Source organism: Meriones unguiculatus, chromosome 5 (genome assembly GCF_030254825.1).
Source record: "Meriones unguiculatus strain TT.TT164.6M chromosome 5, Bangor_MerUng_6.1, whole genome shotgun sequence".
NCBI lineage: Eukaryota > Metazoa > Chordata > Mammalia > Rodentia > Muridae > Meriones > Meriones unguiculatus.
The window spans coordinates 48,438,402-48,463,381 of NC_083353.1; the positions used below are offsets into that span (position 1 = coordinate 48,438,402).

At 42.4% G+C, this 24,980-nt stretch overlaps 1 protein-coding gene and 1 pseudogene across 1 annotated transcript; one reads left to right on the forward strand and one right to left on the reverse strand.

Moving 5' to 3' along the window:
• Positions 1-430: 430 nt before the first annotated feature.
• On the reverse strand, positions 431-1,400 carry LOC132654143 (vomeronasal type-1 receptor 90-like; annotated as a pseudogene).
• A 17,674-nt stretch (positions 1,401-19,074) lies between these two features.
• LOC132654039 (vomeronasal type-1 receptor 44-like) lies at positions 19,075-19,905 on the forward strand. The gene has a single exon (XM_060383329.1). The coding sequence runs from the start codon at positions 19,075-19,077 to the stop codon at positions 19,903-19,905; it is 831 nt and encodes a 276-aa protein (XP_060239312.1).
• The last annotated feature ends 5,075 nt before the right edge of the window (positions 19,906-24,980 follow it).

Consider the following 24,980-nt stretch of genomic DNA (forward strand, 5'->3'; position numbering starts at 1 on the left):
TCATCTGCTTATGGACAGAGAGTTATTTCCATCGTGGCTGTGGTTAAGTGTTGTTAATATAAACAAGCAAGCATCTGAGACTTTGAATCAATTATTTTTCCATAACTATGAAAGAACTGTTGATGAATGATATGCGATTTTGTGATAATGCATCCATATTTAATTAGGTAAAATGCAAAGTGTTAAGGCTTATTAAAAAGTGCTATACAGTTTTGCTTAATGCACGGAGCACCCTAATCTGTGAAGTGTAACAGGTGTCCCCTGCTGACACCAAGCAGAAATGCGCATGAAGACATTTGGCTCAAATATCTACAGGTGCTGTAACACACATTTCAATGGAAGCAGTTTAACAAAGCAGGAGTCATTTGTTCACTTATCTGGAGGAGCATGAACACTAGGCTGGGATTCACCATCTGTCAGCGAGCATCTGTCAGTTGGCTCTTGAGTGAACTCGTCTTTCCCTCACTAGGTAAGCATTTGCTGTCCTCCCCACTAAGGATTGTAAGAAGACAACAATTCGTTTCTCAGTGTAAATGAACAGCAAGAGGCTGACAGTGGCGTAGCCATTGGAGATCATCATGTGGATACTGTGGCGGACTGGGTCACTATCCTGCATCAGTCTGGAGGCAGATATGATGCAGTCCAAACAGTACATCAGGATGAAGAAGTTCATGAGCAGCAGGATGGTCCTGGTGGCCCTTTGCACTGGGGACACTTTTGCAGAAAGGCTGGTTCTGTGAAAGTGCTGAGCCTGTTTCTTGTGTCTGCACAAGAGAGCCACCATGTACCCACTGAAGAGGGCCATGAGACCTAGAAAGAACACATCTCGAAATATCCTCAGTATGGAAAATAAGGGTCTGCTGCTATACTCCATAGGTAAAATAATGCAAGATTCTGTGACAAATATGAGACCATGTGAGGTGACATTGTACTTAGTAACATAGGAGAAGGAGAACTGAGCACCACAGGACATGTAGAAGGCCCAAAGCACGAGAAGAGGGCACAGGCTCTGCTGTGGGGATTTAGGTTTGAACTTTGCCAGACAGGAGCTTCTGGGGCTGAGGATGATGGCCTGAAGGATGCTCAGCAGGCAGGTGGCACAAAGAGAGAGGCCCCTCAAAAGACTGTACAAGTGGAGCAGGGAGTTACACTTGATGTCATTCCACATATTCTGAGATGCAAGAATGTCAGCAGCTGCGAACCCAATGACTGTTAGCATCCCAAGGTGGATGAGGGCCAAGACACTGATGAGTGGGTCAATGATCCGGAGCTTGCGTTCAAGAAGGAACTCAAAAAGGTGGAAAAGGAAGAGAATAATGTTGAAGGAGATCCCAAAGCCTACCTCAGAGAAAAATGTATAATGTGTCAACAACTCCATAAAAGGTCTTGATTCTTCTCATTGTATGAGACAAGGAACTAGAGTAAACATCTGAGAAGAAAGGCAAGAGAAATTATTCACCACAAACAGTAACAGCAACATTGGTACCAAACACTATTGCCTTTAGGAATATTCGTGGACCCAGCCCAATACACCCTCAGTACTTAAGTTTTCCTGAGGGCCAAACTCCCTCATTGTCAGTCATGGCTGGATTATGTACCTATTGATGGGCTCCCTTGCTGCTTCAAGTTTCCTGTGCATTAAAATTATCATGTATTATAGAAATGATTCCCTACCACTGCCTCATTTTGAGTTTTTTGGGGGCATTGCCTGGTTTTTGTTTTTTCATCTTGTTAGGTATAGGAAAAGTTTCAAAAGTTTTGATTATTTCCCCATTCTGTTTCCGTTGCTGCACTAAAACACCATAATCAAAACTGGCTTAGAGGAGGACAGGGTATATTTGGCTTAACTCTCAGGTCATAGTCCACAGTTCATGAGAGGTGAAGTCAGGAATACAAAGCAGATAGTCAGGTCACAGCCACAGTCAAGAGCAGAGAGAGGAGGCTGAAGCCAGAGCTTGGAGGTTAAGAGCTCTGGCTGGTCTTGCAGGGCCTTTGAGTTCAGTTCCAGCACCTAAGTCAACTGGCTCACATCTACCTGTCAGTCCAGTGCCAGCGCATGGATGACCTCATCTGGCCTCTATGGCACCTGCGCTCACTCCCATACAATGCAAACAAATAAGTAAAAATAAAAGTAAATAAATCATGAGTTAATTTATATTAGAAATGTTGATGAAGACGTTAGATAGAGTATTTCCTGTAAAATACTTGTGTGGCCCAGAGAGACGGCTCAGTAGTAAGCACACATTTAGAATACATGTTTACATGCCTAATTCTGCCCTCTGTGAGCACTGCACATGCAAACAGCACACTGATATACACACAGACATAACACACACACACTTCAAATAAGTAAATACAAAACAATTTAAGATTCCTGTTTATGTTTTCATTCACATTTTTAAACAGGAAGACAATGTTGCTATAAATTTGTCCCCTCATGTATGGAAAAGGAATTTCATCAGAAAGTTAAGGATTATAAGGTGCTTGCTTTCTGTAGCTTATTCTGTGTCCATGTACTTAAGGATCCATAAGTTCCCCAGAGAAGTGGGATGTGTTTAGCACCCATGAACAAGTTATGCTATTTAAAGTTTCAGAACTGAGGTAGATAATTGGTAAAAATCTGGACAAGTGGACTTCTCTTCCATTTTAATTGGCATAGATATTTTGCTTAGATGAGAGGTACAGTATCTTAGTTCAGCACATCTGTGTGTCCTGCTCTGACCAAGTCAAGATAATTTCCACCTTTTCAAATACTGTCATTTCTCTTTTCTTTGTGTTCCTTTGGAACATGCAAGCACTTGGTGTGGACAACAGCTATGCTGCAGTGCTCTAAGACATAAGCACCATGACCTCACACAGCCTCTGCTCTGAACCTACCTTTCAGTCCTGTTCCACTGTCTCTTTCTGGCCTTGACTGACCAATCTTCTTGCTATTTTGTGTAATCAGCTTTCATCTTGACTGAGAACAGACAGTTTGCTCCCATCAAAAGCTCAGCAAAGATGTCAATCAAAGACATTTATCTGTTCCAGTCTTTAATGGGTCACAGTTAATCACTAGGACCCAGCAAAACCTTTGTGACATGCATGGATTTTAGTACATTTGTTTAATAAAAGGTAAAATAAATATTGATAGTATATTGATTGCAAAATTATACACTGGAAATATCATAAGAGTAACTTCAGATCTGGCTCCCTGCTCCTTTACCTCATTTTAAACACATGTGATTTACAGACATAGCAATATAAACCTCATACCATCCCAAACTTTACTTACTTGTGAATCAAAGGTGCTGGGTGCTGTCATTTTCAGTGTGTTTTGGCTAACTGCCCTTACAGATATTAAGGGAGAGGGTTGCCTGGGTGCTGTGGGCTTACAATAATAATTATGATTTGTGAGTTTATTTTATAATTACTTTAAAACCACTGCAAAGTTTTTTCTACAGGTTAAATTCACAGATACAACAAAGGGAAAACTAGCCATTTTCTCCAGAGTACAGTCCAGACACACTCTGTTGGCATCCTAGGCACCAATTCACCTTCCTCAATGCAGCCCCAGGAAAAGGTGCAGAAAAATATTCCAAACTAAACCATCAATCATTTTCCTCAGGAAACATGTCTCACATCTGTAAACATCATGGCTCATTAAAAGAAAGGCATATAATGACTCCTGAGCCAAAACACCACTGTTTTCTTTAAAAAAAAAAAAAAAAAAAAAAAAAAGGACTTTAAAATATTTCAATTTTACTTCATGTGTAAGTGTAGTTGCCTCCTGATTTGCTGAACTGTCCCTTGCCTAGCCACTGTGTCCTGCACCAACAGTGCATTTTGCACATGGAGAAATCACACTCTTTCTGCCTCTGCTGCTCTGAAGAAAGGGAAGGAGATCACAGTCACAGAAAATGAATTTCTGAAATGTCACATCTGACTAACCCGCATCTGGGAATTTTGTGCACTGGGATGGAGGCGTGGGGCTATGCAGGCAGATTAGAAAGCATGCCCAATATAGAAAAAGAAGCAGCAAGGAGAAATCTGCAGTTTCATTGGTGAGAGCCAGCAGCGAAGGCTGGACCTCACAGCAAAGTGGTGCTAAAAGTCCCATCACACAGGGATCAAAGAGCAGTCTCTTCAGTTCCACAGAGTAGCATCCCATGAGAAGCTAAGTCCTTCACCATCCTGTGAGACATAGAACCTCACATGGCCCCAAACTAGGGACACATTTCATAGACAGTGGACTTGATGCAGTGGTCAGGACAGAAGCAGAGAGCAGAAAGCCCTAACAGACCCTGCTCCAAGTTTGGTCACTTATGACCTTTCTGCTGGGCAGAATCAAGGGTGAAGGCTGGAGGACAGGATGTCTGTCTTCTCCTCTACAGCACGGGTTCAAACATATCTGTTTCTGAATGACAAGATGGTGTGTAGTGTGGTTTTTCATGTCCAGAATCTTGCCCACAAATACTTTGGTTTGCCATGATCGTGTTGCCTGACAGCAGCATGTCACACCATCACCACCTAAGGTGAAGCAAAACTGGGCAAAGGGCCTGAGAGGTGTGGCTGCACTTTATGTGGTTTGGTTTGGACTGCAGTTAAATGGAGAACCTGTCCTTCCTATGGCATTGTTCTGCTTGGGAAATTAGGGACACTGGCCAGACATGGCTGGCACCATAGTGAAGGCAAGACAACCACCAGCCAGGTGTAGATGCTGCATGCAGAGATACCGTGGAAGGGCTGCAGTCCAGGATGCTATGAGCCAACATCTGGGAGGGTTCAATTAAGGACCAGCAGCTCACTCCAAAGACAGCTAAGAAATGTCCACTGCATTTGTACATGGATAGGATTGTGAGGTACAGCTTAGGGCCACACATGTAGTTACAATAGTCATAATAACCACTATTAAAAATCTCTTTGTAGAAGTCAGTGGAAAGAAAATACTCTGTAAACATAGAGAAATAAGAAGACCTAGAGGAGTGCCCCACAGACTCCAGCTGTAGACACTGGTTCCTGCCACAGCCCAACCTGCCTCCCCCACCACCCAGTGACGCCTCCTGAGCAGCTGTGACCCCCCTGCCAGTGTTCTCATTGTCTCAAGGACAAGGGAAGTAGGTCAGTTGCTGTCCATCTCTTCACATAGGTTCTTCAAAAGATGAGGTTTGGGGAAAACCAAGTAGAGGCAACAAGACAGGGTGGGGCTCAATTGTTCAAAGTTTCCTGGAACTAAGTGATAGTTGGGCATTTCTATTCTAAAAACAATTACAAGGAATATTTATTCAATGGCTAGAACACAGAAAAGATTAATGGACACAGGTATCATTTCCATTAGGACCACATTCACTGTTTAGTGGACAATCATTGTCCTGGCTGCCTCATCATCACAGCCACTCAGTTGACCATTCCAATAAGCAGAGCAAGGTGAAGGGATGACATACAATTAAACAGGGAATGCAAAGGTTCTTAAGAAATTCTAGTAGGTAAAAGTCAGTGAGGAGCTGACTGTTAGACAAGGTTTGAACATACAGCCCATTTCCCTTCCTAAGGCTTTTAGTGCCTCTAAGTACTCACACTACAGAAACCAGTGTATCAACAATGATCCTTTTATAGTACATAAACAACAGAAGTGAAATTAAGTGTATTTGTTTATATTCGAAATTAAAACCTCACCTCCTCAGAAGATGGGCACAAATGAGCAATTCTGAAAACCTTTAGAAATTATACCAAACAACTTATGGACGATAAAGTGAAATTGGTAATTTACTTTAGAAAAGTAAATAGAAGTTAAAATTAACTGATATCCTATAAAAGTGAAGTAATTTTAGGACCTTAAGCAATTGAACATCCTGGGAAGAAAATGTGTCACAGCTCAGGTCTCCTCCACAGATGTGAGAACCTCCCTGCCTCCCAGTGCTCCTCTTCCCACAGCCTGCCTGGGTCCAGGCCACCTCCTGACTGTGCACTTGGGTGCAGAGCACTTACCCAGATGGACTCTGTGCAGAGGATATCTTGCACAGCATCGGTGAAGGGGTTTTTAATGCACCTCTGCAGCCTATAGTTGTAGCCACTGTCACTGACAAGTTCCCGCTGAAGAGCATGGAGATCTGGCCTCCCAGGGGAGCATCTTCCCCATGGAGCTGACTCTACTGTCTTGATCAGCAGCTGTCTGGGGAGAGCAGAGCACAGACTTTTCTCCAAGTTTCCTTGCCACATCTGCTTGACAGATCAGGTCACAATGTCGTCAATCCACTCTTGCTAATTTCCCCTCAGACCAAATGAGTCCAAACTAACCTTCTACTCGCAATTCCTGTGCTATATCCAGAGAGTACTGGAGACTTAAGGAACTAAGCAATTATTAAAAACAAAATAAAACAAAAGAAAAACAAAACAAAAAACACCCAAAGACTGCCTGGGGTTGTAGCACAGTGGTAGAGTACTTGTGTGCCAAGTGCTAGGCTCTGGGTTATGTCCCATTACCACATCATAAGTAAATAAGTAAATTAATAAAGAAATGAGCCATATAGGCTTAAAAACCTCCCAAAGACTATAATATGTACTGTTTAAGATTCCACACAAGGCACCCAGTGGGAGTGGAACCCTCAGAGGAAAGGAACGACACCCATTAAGAGATACCCTGCTCATGCCAAGGAGGGAGTCCAAATGCTGCCACAGTGGCTCCATGAACATGTTAATGTGCATACAACAGAGCTCAGCTGGGAGGGAAAAGCCCACACCTCTTCCCCGAGGGTGCTGGCTTCTGTCCTACTCTCTGGAACAGGCCATTTGCCATCCAGTTGCCATCTGGGTTCCTGAAAGACTTCTGGGGCTGGTGTGGCAGAGGAGGTGGCCTTTGTCTCCCTTCTTTATGAAGCCATTGTTCTCTGGAGGAGAGGGAGAGAGATACCAGCACACATTCCAGGCCAACCGCGAACCTGCTGTGTGACCCTGGGGGGCTGAGTCCACCTTCCTGAATGTTCATTTCTCTGAGATCTTAAAAATAGATGCTTATTTTTGAGTGTTTTGCAGGTGTGTATGTAAGTGCACTGCGTGCTTGATCCTTTTGAACTGGAGATACAGACTTTTTGAGAGCCTCAGGTGGGTGCTGGGAACCAAACTGGGGTCTCCCCCAAAGAGCAACCAATGCTCTTAACTGCTGAGATTTGCCTCCAACCCTTGATATAAAAAATCTTTTATTGTTAAATATTCAATGTGCATTGTCTTTTGTGTTCATATAAATCCTAGAATGTATTTCCTACTTCTGTGAAGAGTGACTTTGTAATTTTTACGGAGATTGCATCCAACTGTGGACTGCTTTTGATAGTACAGTCATTTACACCATATTAACCCTATCAGTTCAGGAGCATGAAGGAGGGTACTTTCTTTATTCTAGCGTTTTCTTTATTCAGTGTTTAAACATATTTTCATTGAGTAAGTTTCACCTCCTTGTGTGGGTTTACTCTGAAGATGGTTACTATTTAATTTTTTCATTTACTCGAGGTTCCTTTGAATGGGACTGTTTCTTTCTCAACAGGTTTGTTATCACTACACAGAAAATGCACACACACACTCACACACACACACTTATGTATCCTGCTACTTTGTGGAGCTTTGTGTCACCAAAAAGTTCCTTTAGGGTCTTATGGACACTGAGGATCATGTTATCTGCAAATAGCTGTACTTCTCCATTTGTATTTCCATTATCTCATTATTATGTCTTATGCCTATAGCAGAGACTTGAAAGACTGTAGTAGGTAAGAGTGGAGAAAGTGCCACCTTTTTCTCATTCTTGATTTTTAGTGGAAATGCTTGAGTTTCGCCAATTTAAGATAACATTGAGTATAAAGTTGTCAATAGAGACATTATTATTATAAGGCAATATGTTCATCTATCACTGTCTCTAACAAAATGTTGTTAGACTTTCACAGAGGCCTTTTCTGCATGTATTGACATGATCCAATGGTTTCTCTTTATGAGATCTCTTTCTTTTGGGGGGGCCCTATCTCTGTCCATTAACTAAAATATCCTGGGAAGCAGGTCTCAGACATTGTCATCTCATCAAAACTAGGATCTAGCCACAAGTCCAGAGCACTTGTTAATGTCCAGTAGTCCAGAGTAGGTCAGAATGGATGTCAAGCTTCGACCTGTTACACACTGATGGAACTGAGAAGATTGCTGGCCTCAGAGAGCCTTTGTTACTGGTTTGTCAAACTGGGAGGGAAGTGGTTACTTCTCAGGGTGTTGGGGATTTGAGCAAGTAGTAGACAGTAGGTGTTTAATACTTCCTAAATGCTTCCTAAGAAAGCCAGGAGTAGACTTCTTGTATTCTCACCAGAGGACAGCCTGCAGGAAAGCTCTTTTTCCTGGCCCATGGTGGACACCTCAGACAGATGTCTGTCAGTGAGTGTGGATGTTGTCACCGTAGACAAAGATGGAAGGAGCAAATACCAGCTTTTCCTGCTCTCTGCTTTTGACTCAGGATAAGACTTACATTTTCCACCATTCTCAAGGATAAGATAGCTCTTGTCCTTGAGAGCTCTGTGGAAGCCAACATTTCGTTTACACAACTCCCCTTGTCCTTCCCTTGCAGAGCTGAATCAAGTAAGATTTTGAAATGGAGACAGGATTCTGGTCCATGGTGACCTGTTTTAATACCATAGCAGAACACACTGCCATGTGAGGGATTATTCCTCCAGAGCCAAGAAAATCTCTTAGTTTTAGTTCCTCCCCCTAACCTTCTCCCAGACCCCAACTAAAGATCACCAGGCATTGACTTTCCTCACTGCCCTCTTTTCTTGTTTTTTTTTTTGTGTGTGTGTGTGCTTAGGCTGTGAAAAAGAATCTAAACCCAGAAGACCAGCAACCTGTCTCACTAATTCCCTCCTTAGAGCTCATAGCCTTTTTGGATAGAGGCACAACAGACTGCTGAGCCCTCTTCTGAGCCTAGTCCAGGCTCTGGCCTCCTCAGAAGGCTCCTTGGCAGAAAGTCTGTTCCATAGTTATCAGTGCTGAAGTTCAAGATCCCTGGACATCCTTGGCTCTCCTATGCCTTGTCTCTAGATCCACAAATGCTGTTCAGAATGACAACAGTAAGAGAAGGAATATGAAATAGCTTGGCATTGTTGACACAGCCCAGCAGCCCTGAATTTGTCATGGTGCAGAAATCATCAATTGAATTACACAATAACCTTATAAATGCAGGAGGTCAGGCCAGAAACCCACAACAGGAACCTTGAGACAAGAACTGGAGCAGAGGCTACAGAAGAACACTGCCTGCTTACTGCCCTTGCTCCTGCTTGCTTGCTCTCTCTTACCACCTGTTCAAGGATGGCACCTTCCACACTGAGTGGAACCTACCACATCCATCATGAGTTAAGAAATTATCCTGCAGATTTGCCCACAAGACAGTCTGATGGAGGATTGAGGTTCTTTCTTCCCAGATGACCCTAGCTTGTGTCACCTTGATAAAAATTCTGTAGCAGAGCAGTGCAGCCCACTTCCATATACTATGTGAGAGGACCTTGCAGCATGCTTTGAAGGGACCAAAGAAAATCTCCTAGTTAGCTCCAGTAGTCAACTTGATACAGTGACCTGAGGGAGTGTAAATAAGAGAAGTTGTTGTTTTAAAAACAAAACAAAATCCCAATCATTTGAGTTTACCAATAAAGAGTCAGGAGCCAGATGCTGGGGTGAAAACCTGCTAGCTCAGAGGAGCAGCTCACCTTACTTCAACAAAGTCCCAGAAGGATAAAGCCCTTTGTTCTCAGTTCACGTCCCAGAGGAAAAAGCTCTTCCTATTCAGCTCATGTCTCAGAAAGAAAAAGCCCTTCTTACTCATCTCATGTTTCAGAAGGAAAAAGCATTCTTATATTATTCTTATGTTGTCTTACATACCCTCCTTCTCAATGTGCCTCCTATCAATTTAATCCCTGTCAGCTGGTTGCTTGCTTTGCCACTTGACCTAGGGTTAACTTGAGTTAATCCAGTATACAGAAAGCTCTTGGATTATAGCTGTGTTCTAGTGTTGAGTCACACCACAAGAACTTGTTTATAATACACAGAAAGCTCTAGGATCAAAGACTGAGCCACACCACAATTAGAAACAAGTATTCACAGATCACAGCCCCAGGACTCACAATAGAATAAAATACCCTCCAACAAAAGGTAGTTAAGAAAGCCAGGGATAGAAAGCAGGTGGGCAGCCTTCCTCTTGGATTCTGCTTCAGTTCCTGCTTGAGCTCCTGCCCTGGCTTCCCTCACTAATGGCCTATAGCCTGTAAATTGAAGCAAAATCTTATCTCTCCAAGTTGGTTTTGCTCACAGTATTTCATCACAACAGGAAAGCAAACCAGGACATGGAGCAACTTGAATGATGATGGTGGGTCTTAGCTTGCTCCCCCAAAATAATAATGTAGTCATAAAAGACTTTTGAAATATTGGTCATTTAAAGAAGTATTTCCATAAAACATCCTTCGTAGTGAGAACCACTGTAAGTATAAAAATACAGCTCCTTTTAGTGCACAGTGTCAAAACTGAAAGCCAGGTGGAACTCTGCATGCAGTGGTGGGAGAACATCATTGTTTAGTTTTGCTCCCTTTTCTCTGGGTCCAGTGTTAGGATATTGTGGAGCAAGGGTCTCACGGTGGTTTTCATAGGGCTTCCCAGAACTTGATGATTTTATTGGAATGACTTTCCACAGAGCATAGTGAAGATGACAGCAAGAATCTATTACAGAATAGCATGAGGCATTCTCAGTGGCAAAAATGAGCAATGGCTGGATCCATCATGGAGGAAATCACTGTGCAGGGCTGAGCACCAAAGAGCCCATTGTTTGACTGTACATGTGTAGGTAGACTTCATACTTTCCCAAAGCCCCAGGAATAGAAGGCTCCTTTTGGTTCACGGTGCTGACATGCCCATCTACATTTATCCTTAAGGAAGTGGATCATAGTATGTCCCTGTTCCTTAGTAAATAACTCCCTTCTAGGTACTTTGTAATCTATCAAGATGACAGGTTACTACCAGTTCAGAAATGCAAGTACCTTGGTAGAGTCAGATGCACCTTTCATAGCAAACTATTTTGACTCAAACTCATGTCATAGCAACTTTAACAGAATCACAGAAAGAAAATGATAATACCCATATAAAAACAGACATCTTTAGCACCTGAAAATAACCTCCCTTTACTGGGCCTGAATCCCTGCTACCTATGTTTCCCTCTATTTTGTCTAGTCTGAATTTATCCTTTCATGGAGTTCTTTTGTATTCTAAGGAAAAAGAGTTGTGGTACCTACTCTCCCCCACCTTAGAATTGGTGTGCTAACAAGGACACATGGTGGGAGATTCGAAACTGGCTTTGAAGGAAAGGATAGGACCAGGCATTATGGCAAGTCCTGAAATAGTCTGTCTATTACTCCACAAACCAGCCAAAACCTTATCTTTTGGGAAAGTGAAGTAATGTTCTTGGAGACAGACATTCTTTATCCTGTTTTTCCAAGCTGGAACAAAACTCTTCCAGCTATGGTCTCTGTTTCCTGGTATGTTTGGTGGTGGAAATTACATGGGTTGGTAACTTAGCATCAGGTTCAGTTCTGGATTTTACAAACAGTTGATTAGGTTGGTGGCTCTATCCTTACTGACCTTTGGACCTGTGATCTCTGACTACTGCTTATTAGATGGAGCCTCCACATTTCTAACCTGCTGGAGAGTGATCAGATTCTTCCTTCATTCCTGTCCTTGCTTTCATCCCTCAACTTGCTAACATATACTTTAATGTTGTCGTGTAGTGAAGCCTCATCTGATACTGTTGAGCCTTGTCCTGAGCCACGTCCTTGCACAGCTTGGTTCCCAGAAGACTAAGGGTGGTGAGGAAATGAAGAAAGGACAGGCACGCAAGCACAGGCACACACACACACACACACACACACACACACACACACACAGACACACACACACATGTGCACATACACACAGAAGCTTGGATTGGCTGGGTTGAGATCTCTGTGCTGTGGATAGAGCACCCCAGAAGCTCAGTGTGTATATTGTATTATTGAAAAGGGAAGTGGTCTGCAATAGCAAACAGATTCACAAGGCCTCGGGTTATTGCAGAAGCTGGGAAATAAGGCAGGTTTAGTTAATCTCAGGCATGACTTCTCTGTAGGGAAGCAGTCTTCAGGTTGTAAGCTTCAGGGAATGGGGAAGATGTGGTGGATATTTTCTACACACACTGAGAACGTTCCTGTTTGGACCAGAGGAAGACTTTGCCATCCTCCTGAAGCCTCCTCCAGGGAAGGTTTTGCCCTTGACATCGGGTTTGAGCCATTGGTCATTGACACAGCTCCGCCAGTGTCAAATAACACACATTGATTCAGGACTTCACTGGCTTTCTACGAAACCATTCATTAGGCAGGTCTTTCTTGACCTCTTGGAAATGTTCCAGTTCATTTGGCTAAAGGTACCATTGTGGTGGGAAAACATGGCAGCAAGCAGCAGGCATGGCAGCTGGAATAAGACACAGAGTGCACATCGTAAGAACCAAACATAAATCAGAGAGTGGACGGGAAGAAACAGTAGGATTTTAGGTTAACCCCACCCTAGGCCACTCTCATCTGCCCATGGCTGTCTCACCAAAGGCCAAGCTGTGTGTCTCTCCCTCAACATTTCCATATTATTTCTCTTTACATTTGCTTGTAAATGCCAGACAGTTCAAATCCTGAGGCAGAGCATCTCAAAATTGAGGCACACAGAACCAATATTACACGGAAACCATATTCTCTGTGTGAGTACTGACCCAGGGAAAGGCAGCCTGTTAACACTTTAGGGAGAACCTCAGAGCCATGGGAAGTCATGCGAGGACCAGCAGTTTCTCATCTCAGAGCAGACACAGCGAAAATTATGAAATGGTTTGGGACTAATTAGATCAGAGGTTCAAAGTGAGCAAAGTTAGAGTTGCCTGTCTGGTGCAAACTTTCTGATCCCTCCCGTAGGTATTGCAAGATAACTCAGATAAAGTCTGTGTTCAGCCCTCCCCAGATGGCTGTTATCAGGACACAGGGAGTAAGATCAACAGGCAGACAGGACACTGCGCTGGGACACCAGTTCTTCATGCTCCCCAGTGGAAACATGTCACCTTCTATAGACACAGAAATGACAAATTTTTGACATGCATTAAAGGCCCCTTCACCTTAGCTGTGCAGGATCTCCTCAGGAGCAGAGTCCTCCCCTGCCATGTCCATCTGGGTAAGTGCTCTACACCCAAGGGCAGAATCCGAAGGTGGTCAGGTCCCAAACAGACTGTGGGAAAAGAAGAACTGGGCTACAGGAGGTTTTCAGCATCTGCAGAGAAGATGCCGAACTCTGACAGCCTCAGCACTGGGGACTATTTTTGCACTGGTAATGACCATGATTTGTCCTTAGGATATTCATTTTCTGTAATTTCTAAAATTCTGTAAATCCTAAAATTTTTCTTGCTTCCAGAATACTAATACACTTTTGATTTGCATGCATGTTGTTCTAATGTAAATGGCTTTCTGTGTTAGCACTTCCATCATACAATCAATTTCCTGATTTATTCTTTCCTGCAGCTCTCCTCATGTTATCCAGGAAAGCTTAAACCCACAGCTTAATGCAATGTCCTCAACACTGTATCTGACTTCTGTGGTCTTAATAATTAAGAGGTTTGAATCTTTACAAGGAATTGAAGGTGTAGGTTCAAAGCCCCACAGAGGACAGCCCCACACTGTGCTGTGGTTCACTCCCAGTTCATCTATAGATCCTAGAACGCAGAGGCTGCCTTTAACCTGGGCTCTGCCCACTGGGATGTCTCAGGTAAGGGACAAGGTTGCCAGTTATGAGATGTCAAGTCCATGTTAAGCCTGGTGCTGGTTTCCCCTTTCTGGGTTCTAAGAACAGGAATTTATGACTCCTAGAGCCTGAGAGAGACAATTGCAAAGTGCTCATATAATGGATATATCTAGCTTTTGTTTCTCTCTCTAGGCCTTGTCTCTGCTCTTAGCTCTCACAGTTTCACAAGCTGAGTCTTTGCATAGGGTTAGGAACAGATGAACAGAAACCTATCTCCCTTTTTGTTACAAAGAGAGCATCAAAGCTGCTGGGCAAGAAGGATGTTATTCCTTGCTCCATCATGGAGACCACCATATCAAGGTTCTGTCAGGAAAAGCTTCTCTTGTAGGACAATTGGTTCCCTGTAGTAACAGCAGGCATCTGTGACAAAACTGTCAGGTCTGTGAGGAGGCTTCTCTGGGATCTCATTCCTTCGTTGTGCAATACTGCAACAGTCTCCCTGCAAGGTTGAGATCTGAGGACAATAAAAAGAGTTTTAGCTATTCCTTAGCCCAAGTATTTTTCGTGGTTTTCTGCATAACATCCACACAGCTCCTTTACTTCATGGCCTCTCTGGACACATCTCTTATACCTTCTTGTGATGGTTTGCCTCTTCTGAGGCTCTGGTGGCTTCTCCCCAACTGTTTCCTGAGCTTTCCAAGTAGAATTGTTAGAGAATACTGCCCAGTGTAACTCCGTTCTAAACACAACCTACTTGGATGAAGCAGAGCTAGTCCCACCTTCCAAACCCCTCTGTGCACTGCATGGGGATGCAGAGCTGGGGAGGAGAGTGATGTGACACTGTAAAGGTGAGCCGTGTGATGGTGATGAACATGAACACACAGCTTCAAAAGCATGAGGGTGGACAGGTTCTGCTCAGCTCTGACATAAACATGCTCTTTACACAACCTCTCAGCTTCCGGGAATGGGCAGTTTGTACCCAAGTTGTAGAGGAGGGCACAGACATCACTCCCTGCCTTTCTCCTCCCTGACTTCAGTGTACCCACAGGGCCACAAGCACCCAGCATGCAGTGGCCTCTGCAGAGGGGGTTCCTGTCCCCTTTCCACTCTCTATTTCCCTCCAGGTCATAAGCTCAGGCCACTGCTGTGCTAAACATTGGTCACTTGTTTACAGGCCTCTTTGTGATGTCATGGATCTCATGCTGTCCATGATTCAGGTAACTGAGGGATGACACAGTGTCTACAGTCCTGGTTTCCTGACTCCATGCAGAACAGGGGGCTTTAACCTTGTTGCCCTGAGCAGATGAAGCCTTCATAGTTGCTTTAACAGGGGATGTTCAAGAATCTTATGGATATTTCTTGCTCCAGGTGTATTTTGTTCTCCTGTTCTACCCTCTAAGCCTTTCCTTCCTTGTCCCCAATGTGGCCTCTTCACAGGGAACCTATTATACAAATGCAGGTCCTTTTTCTGTGTACCAAACACCAATTTTTTTCTGCAGGAAACCTGATAGACCAGGCTATAAAAACTAATTTTAGGGCACAGTGCAATTGAATCCCAAGGACACACATGGCTGTGGCAGCCTGAACTGTTGTGCAAAAGGCTTTTCTTACGTAATTTTTCTGATGGTAGGAAGTCGCTGTCATGTTCTCTGATCTCCTGTGCTGGGCTAATAGGCATTCATGTGAGCACTACCATCTAGGAAGAGAGACAAGGTAAACCCTTTCAGCAGTTTTTCTATGAAGGGTTTGTAGTCACCGCAATGCTTTGTATACAAATGATGCATTAGCCCAGAATTTTCTATAGACATTCACATAGACACAGTTGAGGGGGTTGCAAATCCTGGAGCTGGCAGGTGGCTCAAGGCTGTTGTTTGTCTCACTCCACACAAGCTGGTGCTCACAGTTTATGACATGGTGTCACTCTCCTCAGCTTTTTCTGCAGAGAGGAAGCAACTGTGAACTTTCACCTCCACAGTAACAAGGTTCTGCAGTGCCTTCAAAGCAATGATCTCCTGAAGCCATGATGCCATGAATATGGCTGAGGATCCCAAGCTCCTGAGATGTCCTGGCTTCCCTAAGCGATTTACATTTTACAAGGCTGTATTTACTGAAATCACCCTAAAAACAGCACAGCCTGCACCCAACTCTACAGATGTTGACAACCCTCTCCCTGGGTTGACAATGTCATGTCTTTGTAAAAATCAGTTCCTCAACCTCTCCTTCTCCCTCTCCTTTTCCCTCTTCCTCTTTCTCTTCTCCCCTAGCTCTAATGTTTGTGTGCGTATGTATTTATGTGTGTGTTTGTATTCACTTGAACAAAAAAACCTGCATCATAAAAATGATAGGAGAGAAACATGTATTAGGATTGTTTTGTTAGTATCTGCTAATGAATGCATATATTTCGAGGTTTTTAAACTTTTAAATCTTTGCCAATGTGTACTTTATCTTCCATGAAATGTGTCTTTCAAACCCACGGCTACCATTATGGGTGCACACAGGTCACAAGCTGATGTTCAGGTTGAGCGCCAGTGCGCACTGCTGTTCTTTGTCCTGAAGGCTTCATTACTGATTATTTTTCTGGGGTTATCATGGCATAGACTCAACCACATTGGCTGTGTGCCTTAAACTGTTATTCTATGTCACCTGAAGATGGAACTGAATTTTTCCCCCTCCTCTTCCTTTTCTTTCCTGGTCCTTCCTTCTCCATCACCTGTGTCTTCTCTTCATTGAGACTGAGGTCAGGGAGGAGCCCTTGCATTATGACAAACTCCACAGGTTCACAGAAATTAAAATCTGAAGAGCTTAATCATGACTCTCTGGGCCTGGTGGCCACTAATCTTTTGAAGAACTAGCTTTCTGTGTTGCTATTATAGAGCTTTTAGGTGAGGAAGCCCAAATTATCAACTGTTATTATCACGCATTTATTTTCAGCTCTGAATTATTCATTCTTTTCAAGTGTTTATGAATTTTAACATCTTCCCTCTTCCCTCATTTTATAAATACTTCTTTGAATTTTAAGCTTATAATATAATGATGTAATATGTCCTTTCCCATTCCTCCCTCAAAACCCATCCAAATATCCTTCCCATGCTGTCCTCCATCCTCATGGGCCATTTTTCCTCTAATTATCATTACAAACATATATAGTCTCAGATGCATAACTGCGACCTGCTCAGTCTGTATAGTGTGACGTGTTTGCCTGTTTTCAGGGCTGATAATTTGGTTTTGGACTGCCAGTTTGTGTGCTCTTCCCTGGAGAGGACTGTTGCTCCTGCTCTTAGCATTCCTTAGTCTCCTGTAGTTCTTTGAGAAGGGCTGAGCAGTGGTTTTCTTGTACCTTGGCATGTCTAAGTGTTGTTGTCCTTGTTTAGCTCAGGTTTAAGCAGTCATGTGCGTAAGGTTATTGCTGTAGCTCCTTAACAACTACAGGGAGACACAATCTCACAGTGAATTCCCTAATCCCCTGCTTTCAATCTCTCCATGCCATCTTCAGAAACAATGTTCTCTGAGCTTTGCTTGCCGGAGTTCTTTGGTAGATGGGTCCACCGAGACTGGGATCCACAACTCTCCATGTTGATCAGTTGTGGTTTTCTGTACTGATCTCTGTCCCCTGAAAAAGAGAAGTTTTCTTGTTGAGAGGGGAGGGTTACACTCATCTGTGGATATAAGAACAAATACTTAGATCATTTAAAACATTTTTTCTACTTGTCAATATACTGTATTACAGTGCAATATGGTCAGAAAAATTATGAAGTTATTTCATTTCACACCCTTGATTTTCAGTTGATAATTCTTTACTGTGTATCTGGAAAACTTTTTACAATATTATATACTTTGTGTGTATTTAATCATCATTAAAAGAAATGATGAGCTCTACATAAAATACCCACTGAATTTCCTACATCCATGAAGTCTGGCAAAGTCCCCTACAACTTGGAGGCGATGGAGACCTAAGACTCTTGTGGAGCCCATCCCTCAACACTGGGTGGACATTTTTCATTTAATTGTGACCTTAGAATGAGATGGTCCTAAGTCTATTGTAATTGTAGTTTTGTTTACTACCCTGATTTTACCTGTCAAAAGAGGGAAAAAAAAGGAAAATGCTCACCCGGAACTCACACCATACTGGATCTCATGGCTGGAGATTAAATTCATAGTTTGGAGGCAGAGTCACTTAGAAGAGTTCAGAGAAAGGCCAGAATTTCAAACTCTCTGGAAAGGGAACTTGGCTCCATCATTCTAGCCTTTTGGTCATTTTTGTCTTTTCTGTTTCATGCAGGGAAGGAGTTGATCAGTCATTCACAGAGCTGCATTCTGTCTCCCAGGCCACTGCATGAGAAAACCAGCAGGTCACCTATACAGAGATCACTCTGTGCCAGAAACAGTTCCATGCTTGGTGTGTATATAGCATCCTCACATCTAGGGGCTCCTTGACTGTGCATATGCTCCAGAGTTGCTGACTGGAGCTCATCTTCTGAGTGCTTATGGTCACACTTCGAAGAAATGGCAGAGAGTCAGTAGGATTCAATTCAGAGTCCAAACTGGTAATTATTTTTTCTGGAGGTTAATTAAGAACATTTGGCTGGGCAGCGGTGGTGCATGCTTTGAATCCCAGCACTTAGGAGGCAAAGGCAGGTGGATCTCCGAGCACTAGGACATCTCTGTTTACAGAGTGAGTTCCAGGACAGCCAGGACTACATAGAGAAACCCTGACTTGAAAAACCGAGAGAGAGAGAGAGAATAAGAGGAAGAGGAGGAGGAGGAGGAGGAGGCAGAGGTAAGGGGGACAAAGGGGAGAGAGAAGAAGAGAAAGAGACAAAGAAAATTAATGAATAATGAATGAATGAAAAAGAAGGTGAATGAATACTTGGCCAGCAGGGAAGAGGGCACTGAGATAAACGACCCTGTGCACGTGTGTCTGACAATCAAGTGAGATGCAGCTATTACCCCTTAATAAACCAAACATGTGGACCAGGAGAGGAAAATTTTTTATAACTAGTGGAAATGTTTAATGTACAAGAAAGTTTGTATTCTGAGACAGCCCTACAATGGTCCGCACAGTTCAGTTTCGCTTGAGAAGCATCAGGACAGTGGGGACAGTGGTGGCTGTGGGATGGCCTCAAGGGGGTGTGAGCTGGAGCTGAGTTCTTCTTGGATGAGGTGGAATTGGGATGAATTGACACCTTGTTGCCATCTCAGTGTTGGTGGGTAATGCTTCATTACCAGTATTTGTAATGAAGAGTTTTCTCTTTTCTCCTCAGACTTTTGATACTTGCAAATATACACACAATGAATAAAGCCAGCATACTCCACACTAACACAAACATTAAAATCACCTTGTTCTCTGAGGTGAGTTTTGGGATCTCAGCCAACAGCATCCTTTTCGTCTTCCATCTCTGCATGCTCATTGCTGCACACAGGCCTAAGCCCATTGATCTCGCCATTGGTTTCTTGGCCCTGACCCAACTACTGATGCTGCTAACTATGGGACTCATAGCTGCAGACATGTTTATGTCTCAGGGAAGGTGGGACCCCACCACATGCCAATCCCTTTTCTATCTACACAGGTTCTTGAGGGGCCTCTCCCTTTGTGCTGCCTGTCTGCTGAATGTCCTCTGGACCATCATCCTCAGCCCTAGAAGCTGCTGTTTATTCAAGTTTGAACATAAATCTCCCCATCACATCTCCTGCGCCCTTTTTCTTTGCATTCTCTATGTGTCTTTTAGCAGTTACCTCCTGGTATCAAATAGTGCCATTCCCAATTCGACCTCAGATAATTTTATGTTTGTTACTCAGTCTTGCTCACTTCTATTCCCGAGTTACTCCAGACAAAGCATATTTTCCACACTGTTTTTCTTCAGGGAAGCCTTTTTTATCAGTCTCATGGTCCTCTCCAGTGGGTACATGGTGGCTCTCTTGTACAGACACATGAAGCAGGCCTGGCATCTTCACAGCACCAGCCTTTCTCCAAAGGCATCTCCAGAGCAAAGGGCCACCCAGACCATACTGCTGCTCATGAGCTTCTTTGTGTTTCTCTGCATTTTGGAGACTGTTATCTTGCAAACAAGAATGAAGTTCAAAGATGGCTTGCTACTTTATTCATATTCTTGTGTCCCATAGCTATGCCACAGTCAGTCCCCTTGTGTTTATTTGCACTGAAAAGCGTATCATTAAATTTTTGAGGTCAGTGTGGGACAGGAAAGTAAATATCTGATTATTCAGGAATGGGTTTCATCCCTTAATACAATCCAATATGTTGTCATCAGAGCTATGATCATGACATAGTAGGAACATTCCAAGGTTTAAACTGATATGTAAAAACATCCTTTTCCCATTATATCTGTTTACTCTGTTTGTGGATGGCAAGTATGTAAAAGAAGATTAAACTGCATTCCCACTCAGATATCATATGAGGTTTATCTTTCTCCATGGGTTTTCCAAGGAGATCTGTGAGATGTCTCTCACCTGACCTGTGTTAGCACATTACTTTTTATTATTTATTTATTTATTGAGGATTTTGAGGCAGGGTTTCTCTGTATGGCCCTGGCTATTCTGGGATTGCTTTGTAGACCAGGCTGACCTCAAACTCAGAGATCCACCTGCCTCTGCTTCCCTGAGTGCTGGGAACAAAGGTGCGTGTCACCATGCATAGTTTGTTTTTAATTTTTTGAACAGTGATTTCAGTTTTAACTGTGTGTGTGTGTGTGTATGTGTGTGTACTTGAGTGCAGATGATCTTGGAGCCCAGATGTGTCAATTACTGTTAGAGCTAGACTTATAGGCAGTTGTAGGCCAGCCAAGTGTGAGTGTTGGTAATTGAACTTGAATCTTCTAAAAAACAGTTTACTTATGTGCTGAGCCAACTCTCTGGCACAACCATTACTTTAAATATGTGGCAACTATGACATTTTCAATAAATGAATGCCTCAATTGTTTATATTTGGAAAAATACACAAGGAAACATTGTTTTGAGAATAAATTATCACAGGATGCAGAACACACACACAAATACACAGAGCTAAAATGATATGCAGAGAACCATAATGTCATTTGCATAATGGTGCTCCTATGTCCAAATTTAAAATAGTCAAAGGTAGGAGCAGCCACTGTCTAGTTTAGAGGTATCAGGATGTGGGATTAGGTCATGGCCTCCCTGTGCCAAGGAGTGCTAGTCAGAACATGAAGAACACCTCGAATGTCTGCCATGCCAGTCAGACATACTGCACAAACTTGATGAGTTACTTATGAAAGATGAAGCAAAGGGGTGTCAAAGGAATAGAGACCATAAACAAAGTGCTTTATCTGTGCTCAAAATATCATAGCCAAATGTAAATAGTAAACTAGTCACAGATAGTTACTCAGCTGTACTATTGATATACTCCAGGGAACTGAGGGCTTGCAGCATGCCTGCTTATTGGAGACTAATCAGATACCTCCTCAGAGCACCCTTCATGTGAGGGAACACGGACTCAGTCACACAAGTCACACAGCTGAGCACACTCACAGGAAGACTTCACACAACCAAACACAATCAGCGGCATAATTCACAATGATGAACACTCTCAGAGGCACAATGCACACTGCTGAACACAATCAGAGGCAAAATGCACACTGCTGAACACTCTCTGAAAGAAACGCTTCACACAACGGAACAGACAGTGAAAATTTTACACAGCTGAACACACCCAGAGGCATACATTACAGAGCAGAACACACACTTAGAGGCGTACTTCACATAGGAAAACTGTTATCTGTCACTCAAAGCAAGGGAATGTCACAAACATGAACCCCACCCACACCTGGAATCCAGTAATTTCAGTGTTGACACTTATATAAAATCTAAAAAAAAATAACTGGAACCTGGTTGCTGGAAAGAGAAATATCAAAGAAGATCTATTCCATGTTCTGTCTACCCTTTGAGTAAGGCCTAGAACTTCAAACAGGCTGTATTGTAATGCAAGGATCACGGGATCCTCAGAGACCTCCAGGAGACAACTTGATGCAAGAGCATGAGAGCTTCATGAGGAGAGCAATCCAAATCAGGACCCAAGTCTCACTGACACAGCAGTAGAGAAGTGGGACTCTGAGCCCTGAGTGAGGAGGGTTTTTAAAGGAAAAGACTGTAAGAAGGGTGTTTCCATGACAGCAAGCAGGGGGTTAGCAAGCAGGGGATTCCAGGAACCACCAGAAACTAACACCCAACACCTAAGATAGCCCAATCTGTAAAGGCCAGTGTAAAAGCTCAACCAACAAAGGAGAGAGCAATATGACATCTCGAGAACCCAGTTATCCAGAGGCAAGTAGCCCTGGACACCCCAGCATAAATGAAATTCAAGAGGATGACCTAAATTCTATGCTCATGAAGAGGATAACAGAGGAAACAAATGCTTAAAGACCTAGATAAAGATAAACTCTAATAGCTTATGGCCATCTCTAAAGAAGTAGAGGAAGATAAAGAAAAACAGATTATGGCCATCCATAAAGAAATATAGGAAGTTGCAGCCAAACAGTTTGTGGCCTTTAGAGAGGAAATACTTAAATCACTAAAAGAAATAAAAGAAACAGAGGATTGTTCAAACAAACAGCTGAAGGAATTGAAGGTAAAACAGGAAAATACAGTCAGACAGGTGAAGGAAATCAACAAAACGGTTCAAGATCTGAAGATAGAATTGGAAAAATTAAATAAAACACAAATGGAGGATATTGTGGAGAGAAATAATTTAGGGAAGAAAACAGGAACTATAAAGGTAAGAATAACCAATAGACTCCAAGAGATGGAAGAAAGAATCTCAGGTGTGGACAATACAATGGAAGAAATCGATGTATCTGTCAAAGAAAAGGTTAAATCTAAAAAATGCCTGACACAGACCATCCAAGAAATTCAAGACAACATAAAAAGACAAAACCTAAGAATAATAGGAATAGAGGAAAAAGAAGATTCCATCCTCCAAAGCCCAGAGAATATTTTCAACCAAATCATTGAAGAAAATTTCCCCAACTTAAAGGAGAGGCCAATAAGAATACAATTGGCCTACAGAACCCCCAATATATTAGAGCAGAAAAGAAAATCCTCCTGCCACATAACAATCAAAATAGTAAGTGTAAAGAACAAAGAAAAAATACTAAAAGCTGCAAGTGAAAAATGCGAAGTAACATAATGGCAAGCCCATCAGAATCACACCTGACTTCTCAACAGAGACTATGGAAGCCAGAAGGGCCTGGTTGAATATCATATAGACCTTAAGAGAACACAGATATCAGCCTAGGCTACTATACCCAGCAAAACTGTCAGTCCTCATAGACGGAGAAAACAAGATATTCAATGGCAAAAACAAATTTCAATAATACCTACACACAAAATCAGTGTTACAGAAGACACTAGAAGGAAAAATACAACCCAAGGAAAGTAGCTACTTTCAAGAAAACACAGGAAATAATTAACCTCACTATAGTAAAAGAAAAAGCAACCAAGTGCAAAAACTTGTGACCACAGCCAACATCAAAATCAAAGGATCTAAGAGCCACTGGTCATTAATCTCTCTTAACATCAATGGACTCAATTCTCCAATAAAAAGACACAGACTAACAGAATGGATGGGTAACCAAGACCCAGCAACCTGTTGCTAACAAGAAAGACACCTAAGTCACAAAGATAGACATTACCTGAGGGAAAAGGGCTGGAAGACTGCTTTCCAAGTAAATGGACCCAAAAAGCAAGCAGGAGTAGCCATTCTAATGACTGATAAAATAGGCTTTCAAACAAAATCAATCAAAAGATATGGGAAGGACACTTCATACTCATCAATGGAAAATTCCACCAGGAAGACAGCACTATCCTGAACTTCTATGCCCCTAATACAAGGGCACCCACATTTGTAAAAGATACATTGATAAAACTTAAACCACACAAAGATCCCCACACATTAATAGTGGGAGACTTCAACACCACACTCAAAAAAGGACTGATCAACAAAACAGAAATTAAACAAAGAAACAATGTCTCTAAGAGAGGTTATGAATCAAATGGACCCAACAGACGTTTATAGAACTTTACACCCAAACAGAAAAGAATTTATCTTCTTCTCAGCACCTCATGGAACGTTCTCTAAATTAGACCGTATGGTTGGTCACAAAGCAAGCCTTAACAGATACAAGAAGATTGAAATAATTCCTTGTATCCTATCTGATCACTATGGAATAAAGCTGGACCTCAATAACAACAGAAATAGTAAAAAGCCTCCACACTCATGGAAACTGAATAATTTGCTACTAAATGACAGCTGAGTCAGGGAAGAAATGAAGAAAGAAATTGAAGTCTTCCTAGAATTCAATGAAAATGAAGGCACAACATACCCAAACTTGTGGGACACAATGAAAGCAGTGCTAAGAGGAAAGTTCAAGGCACTAAGTACCTTCAAGAAGAAATTTGAGACAGCTCATTCAAACAACTTAATGGCTCACCTAAAAACCCTGGAAAAAGAAGCAGACACACGAAAAATGAGTAGACGGCTGAAAATAAACTCAGGGCTGAAATCAATCAATTAAAAACAAATAAAACAATTCAAAGAATCAATGAAACCAAGAGCTGGTTCTTTGAGAAAATCAACAAGATCGACAAACCCTTAGCCAGGCTAACTAAAAGGCAGAAAGACACCACCCAAATCAACAAAATCAGAAATGAAAAGGGGGATATAACTACAGACACTGAGGAAATCCAAACAATCATTAGGACTTACTTCAAAAGTCTATATGCCACAAAACTTGAAAATCTAAATGAAATGGACAATTTTCTTGATCGATTTGACTTACCAAAGCTGAACCAGGACCAGGTAAATCAACTAAATAGACCTATATCCCCCAAAGAAATAGAAGCGGTCATCAAAAGTCTCCCATCCAAAAAAAGCCCAGGACCAGATGGCTTCAGCGCAGAATTCTACCAGACCTTCAAAGAAGAGCTAACACCAATTCTCTTCAAACTATTCCACAAAATAGAAACAGAAGGAATATTACCAAATTCATTCTATGAAGCCACAGTCACCTTGGTACCTAAACCTCACAAAGACTCAACAAAGAAAGAGAATTTCCGGCCAATCTCCCTTATGAACATTGATGCAAAAATACTTAATAAAATACTTGCAAACCGAATCCAAGAACACATCAAAGATATTATCCACTATGACCAAGTAGGCTTCATCC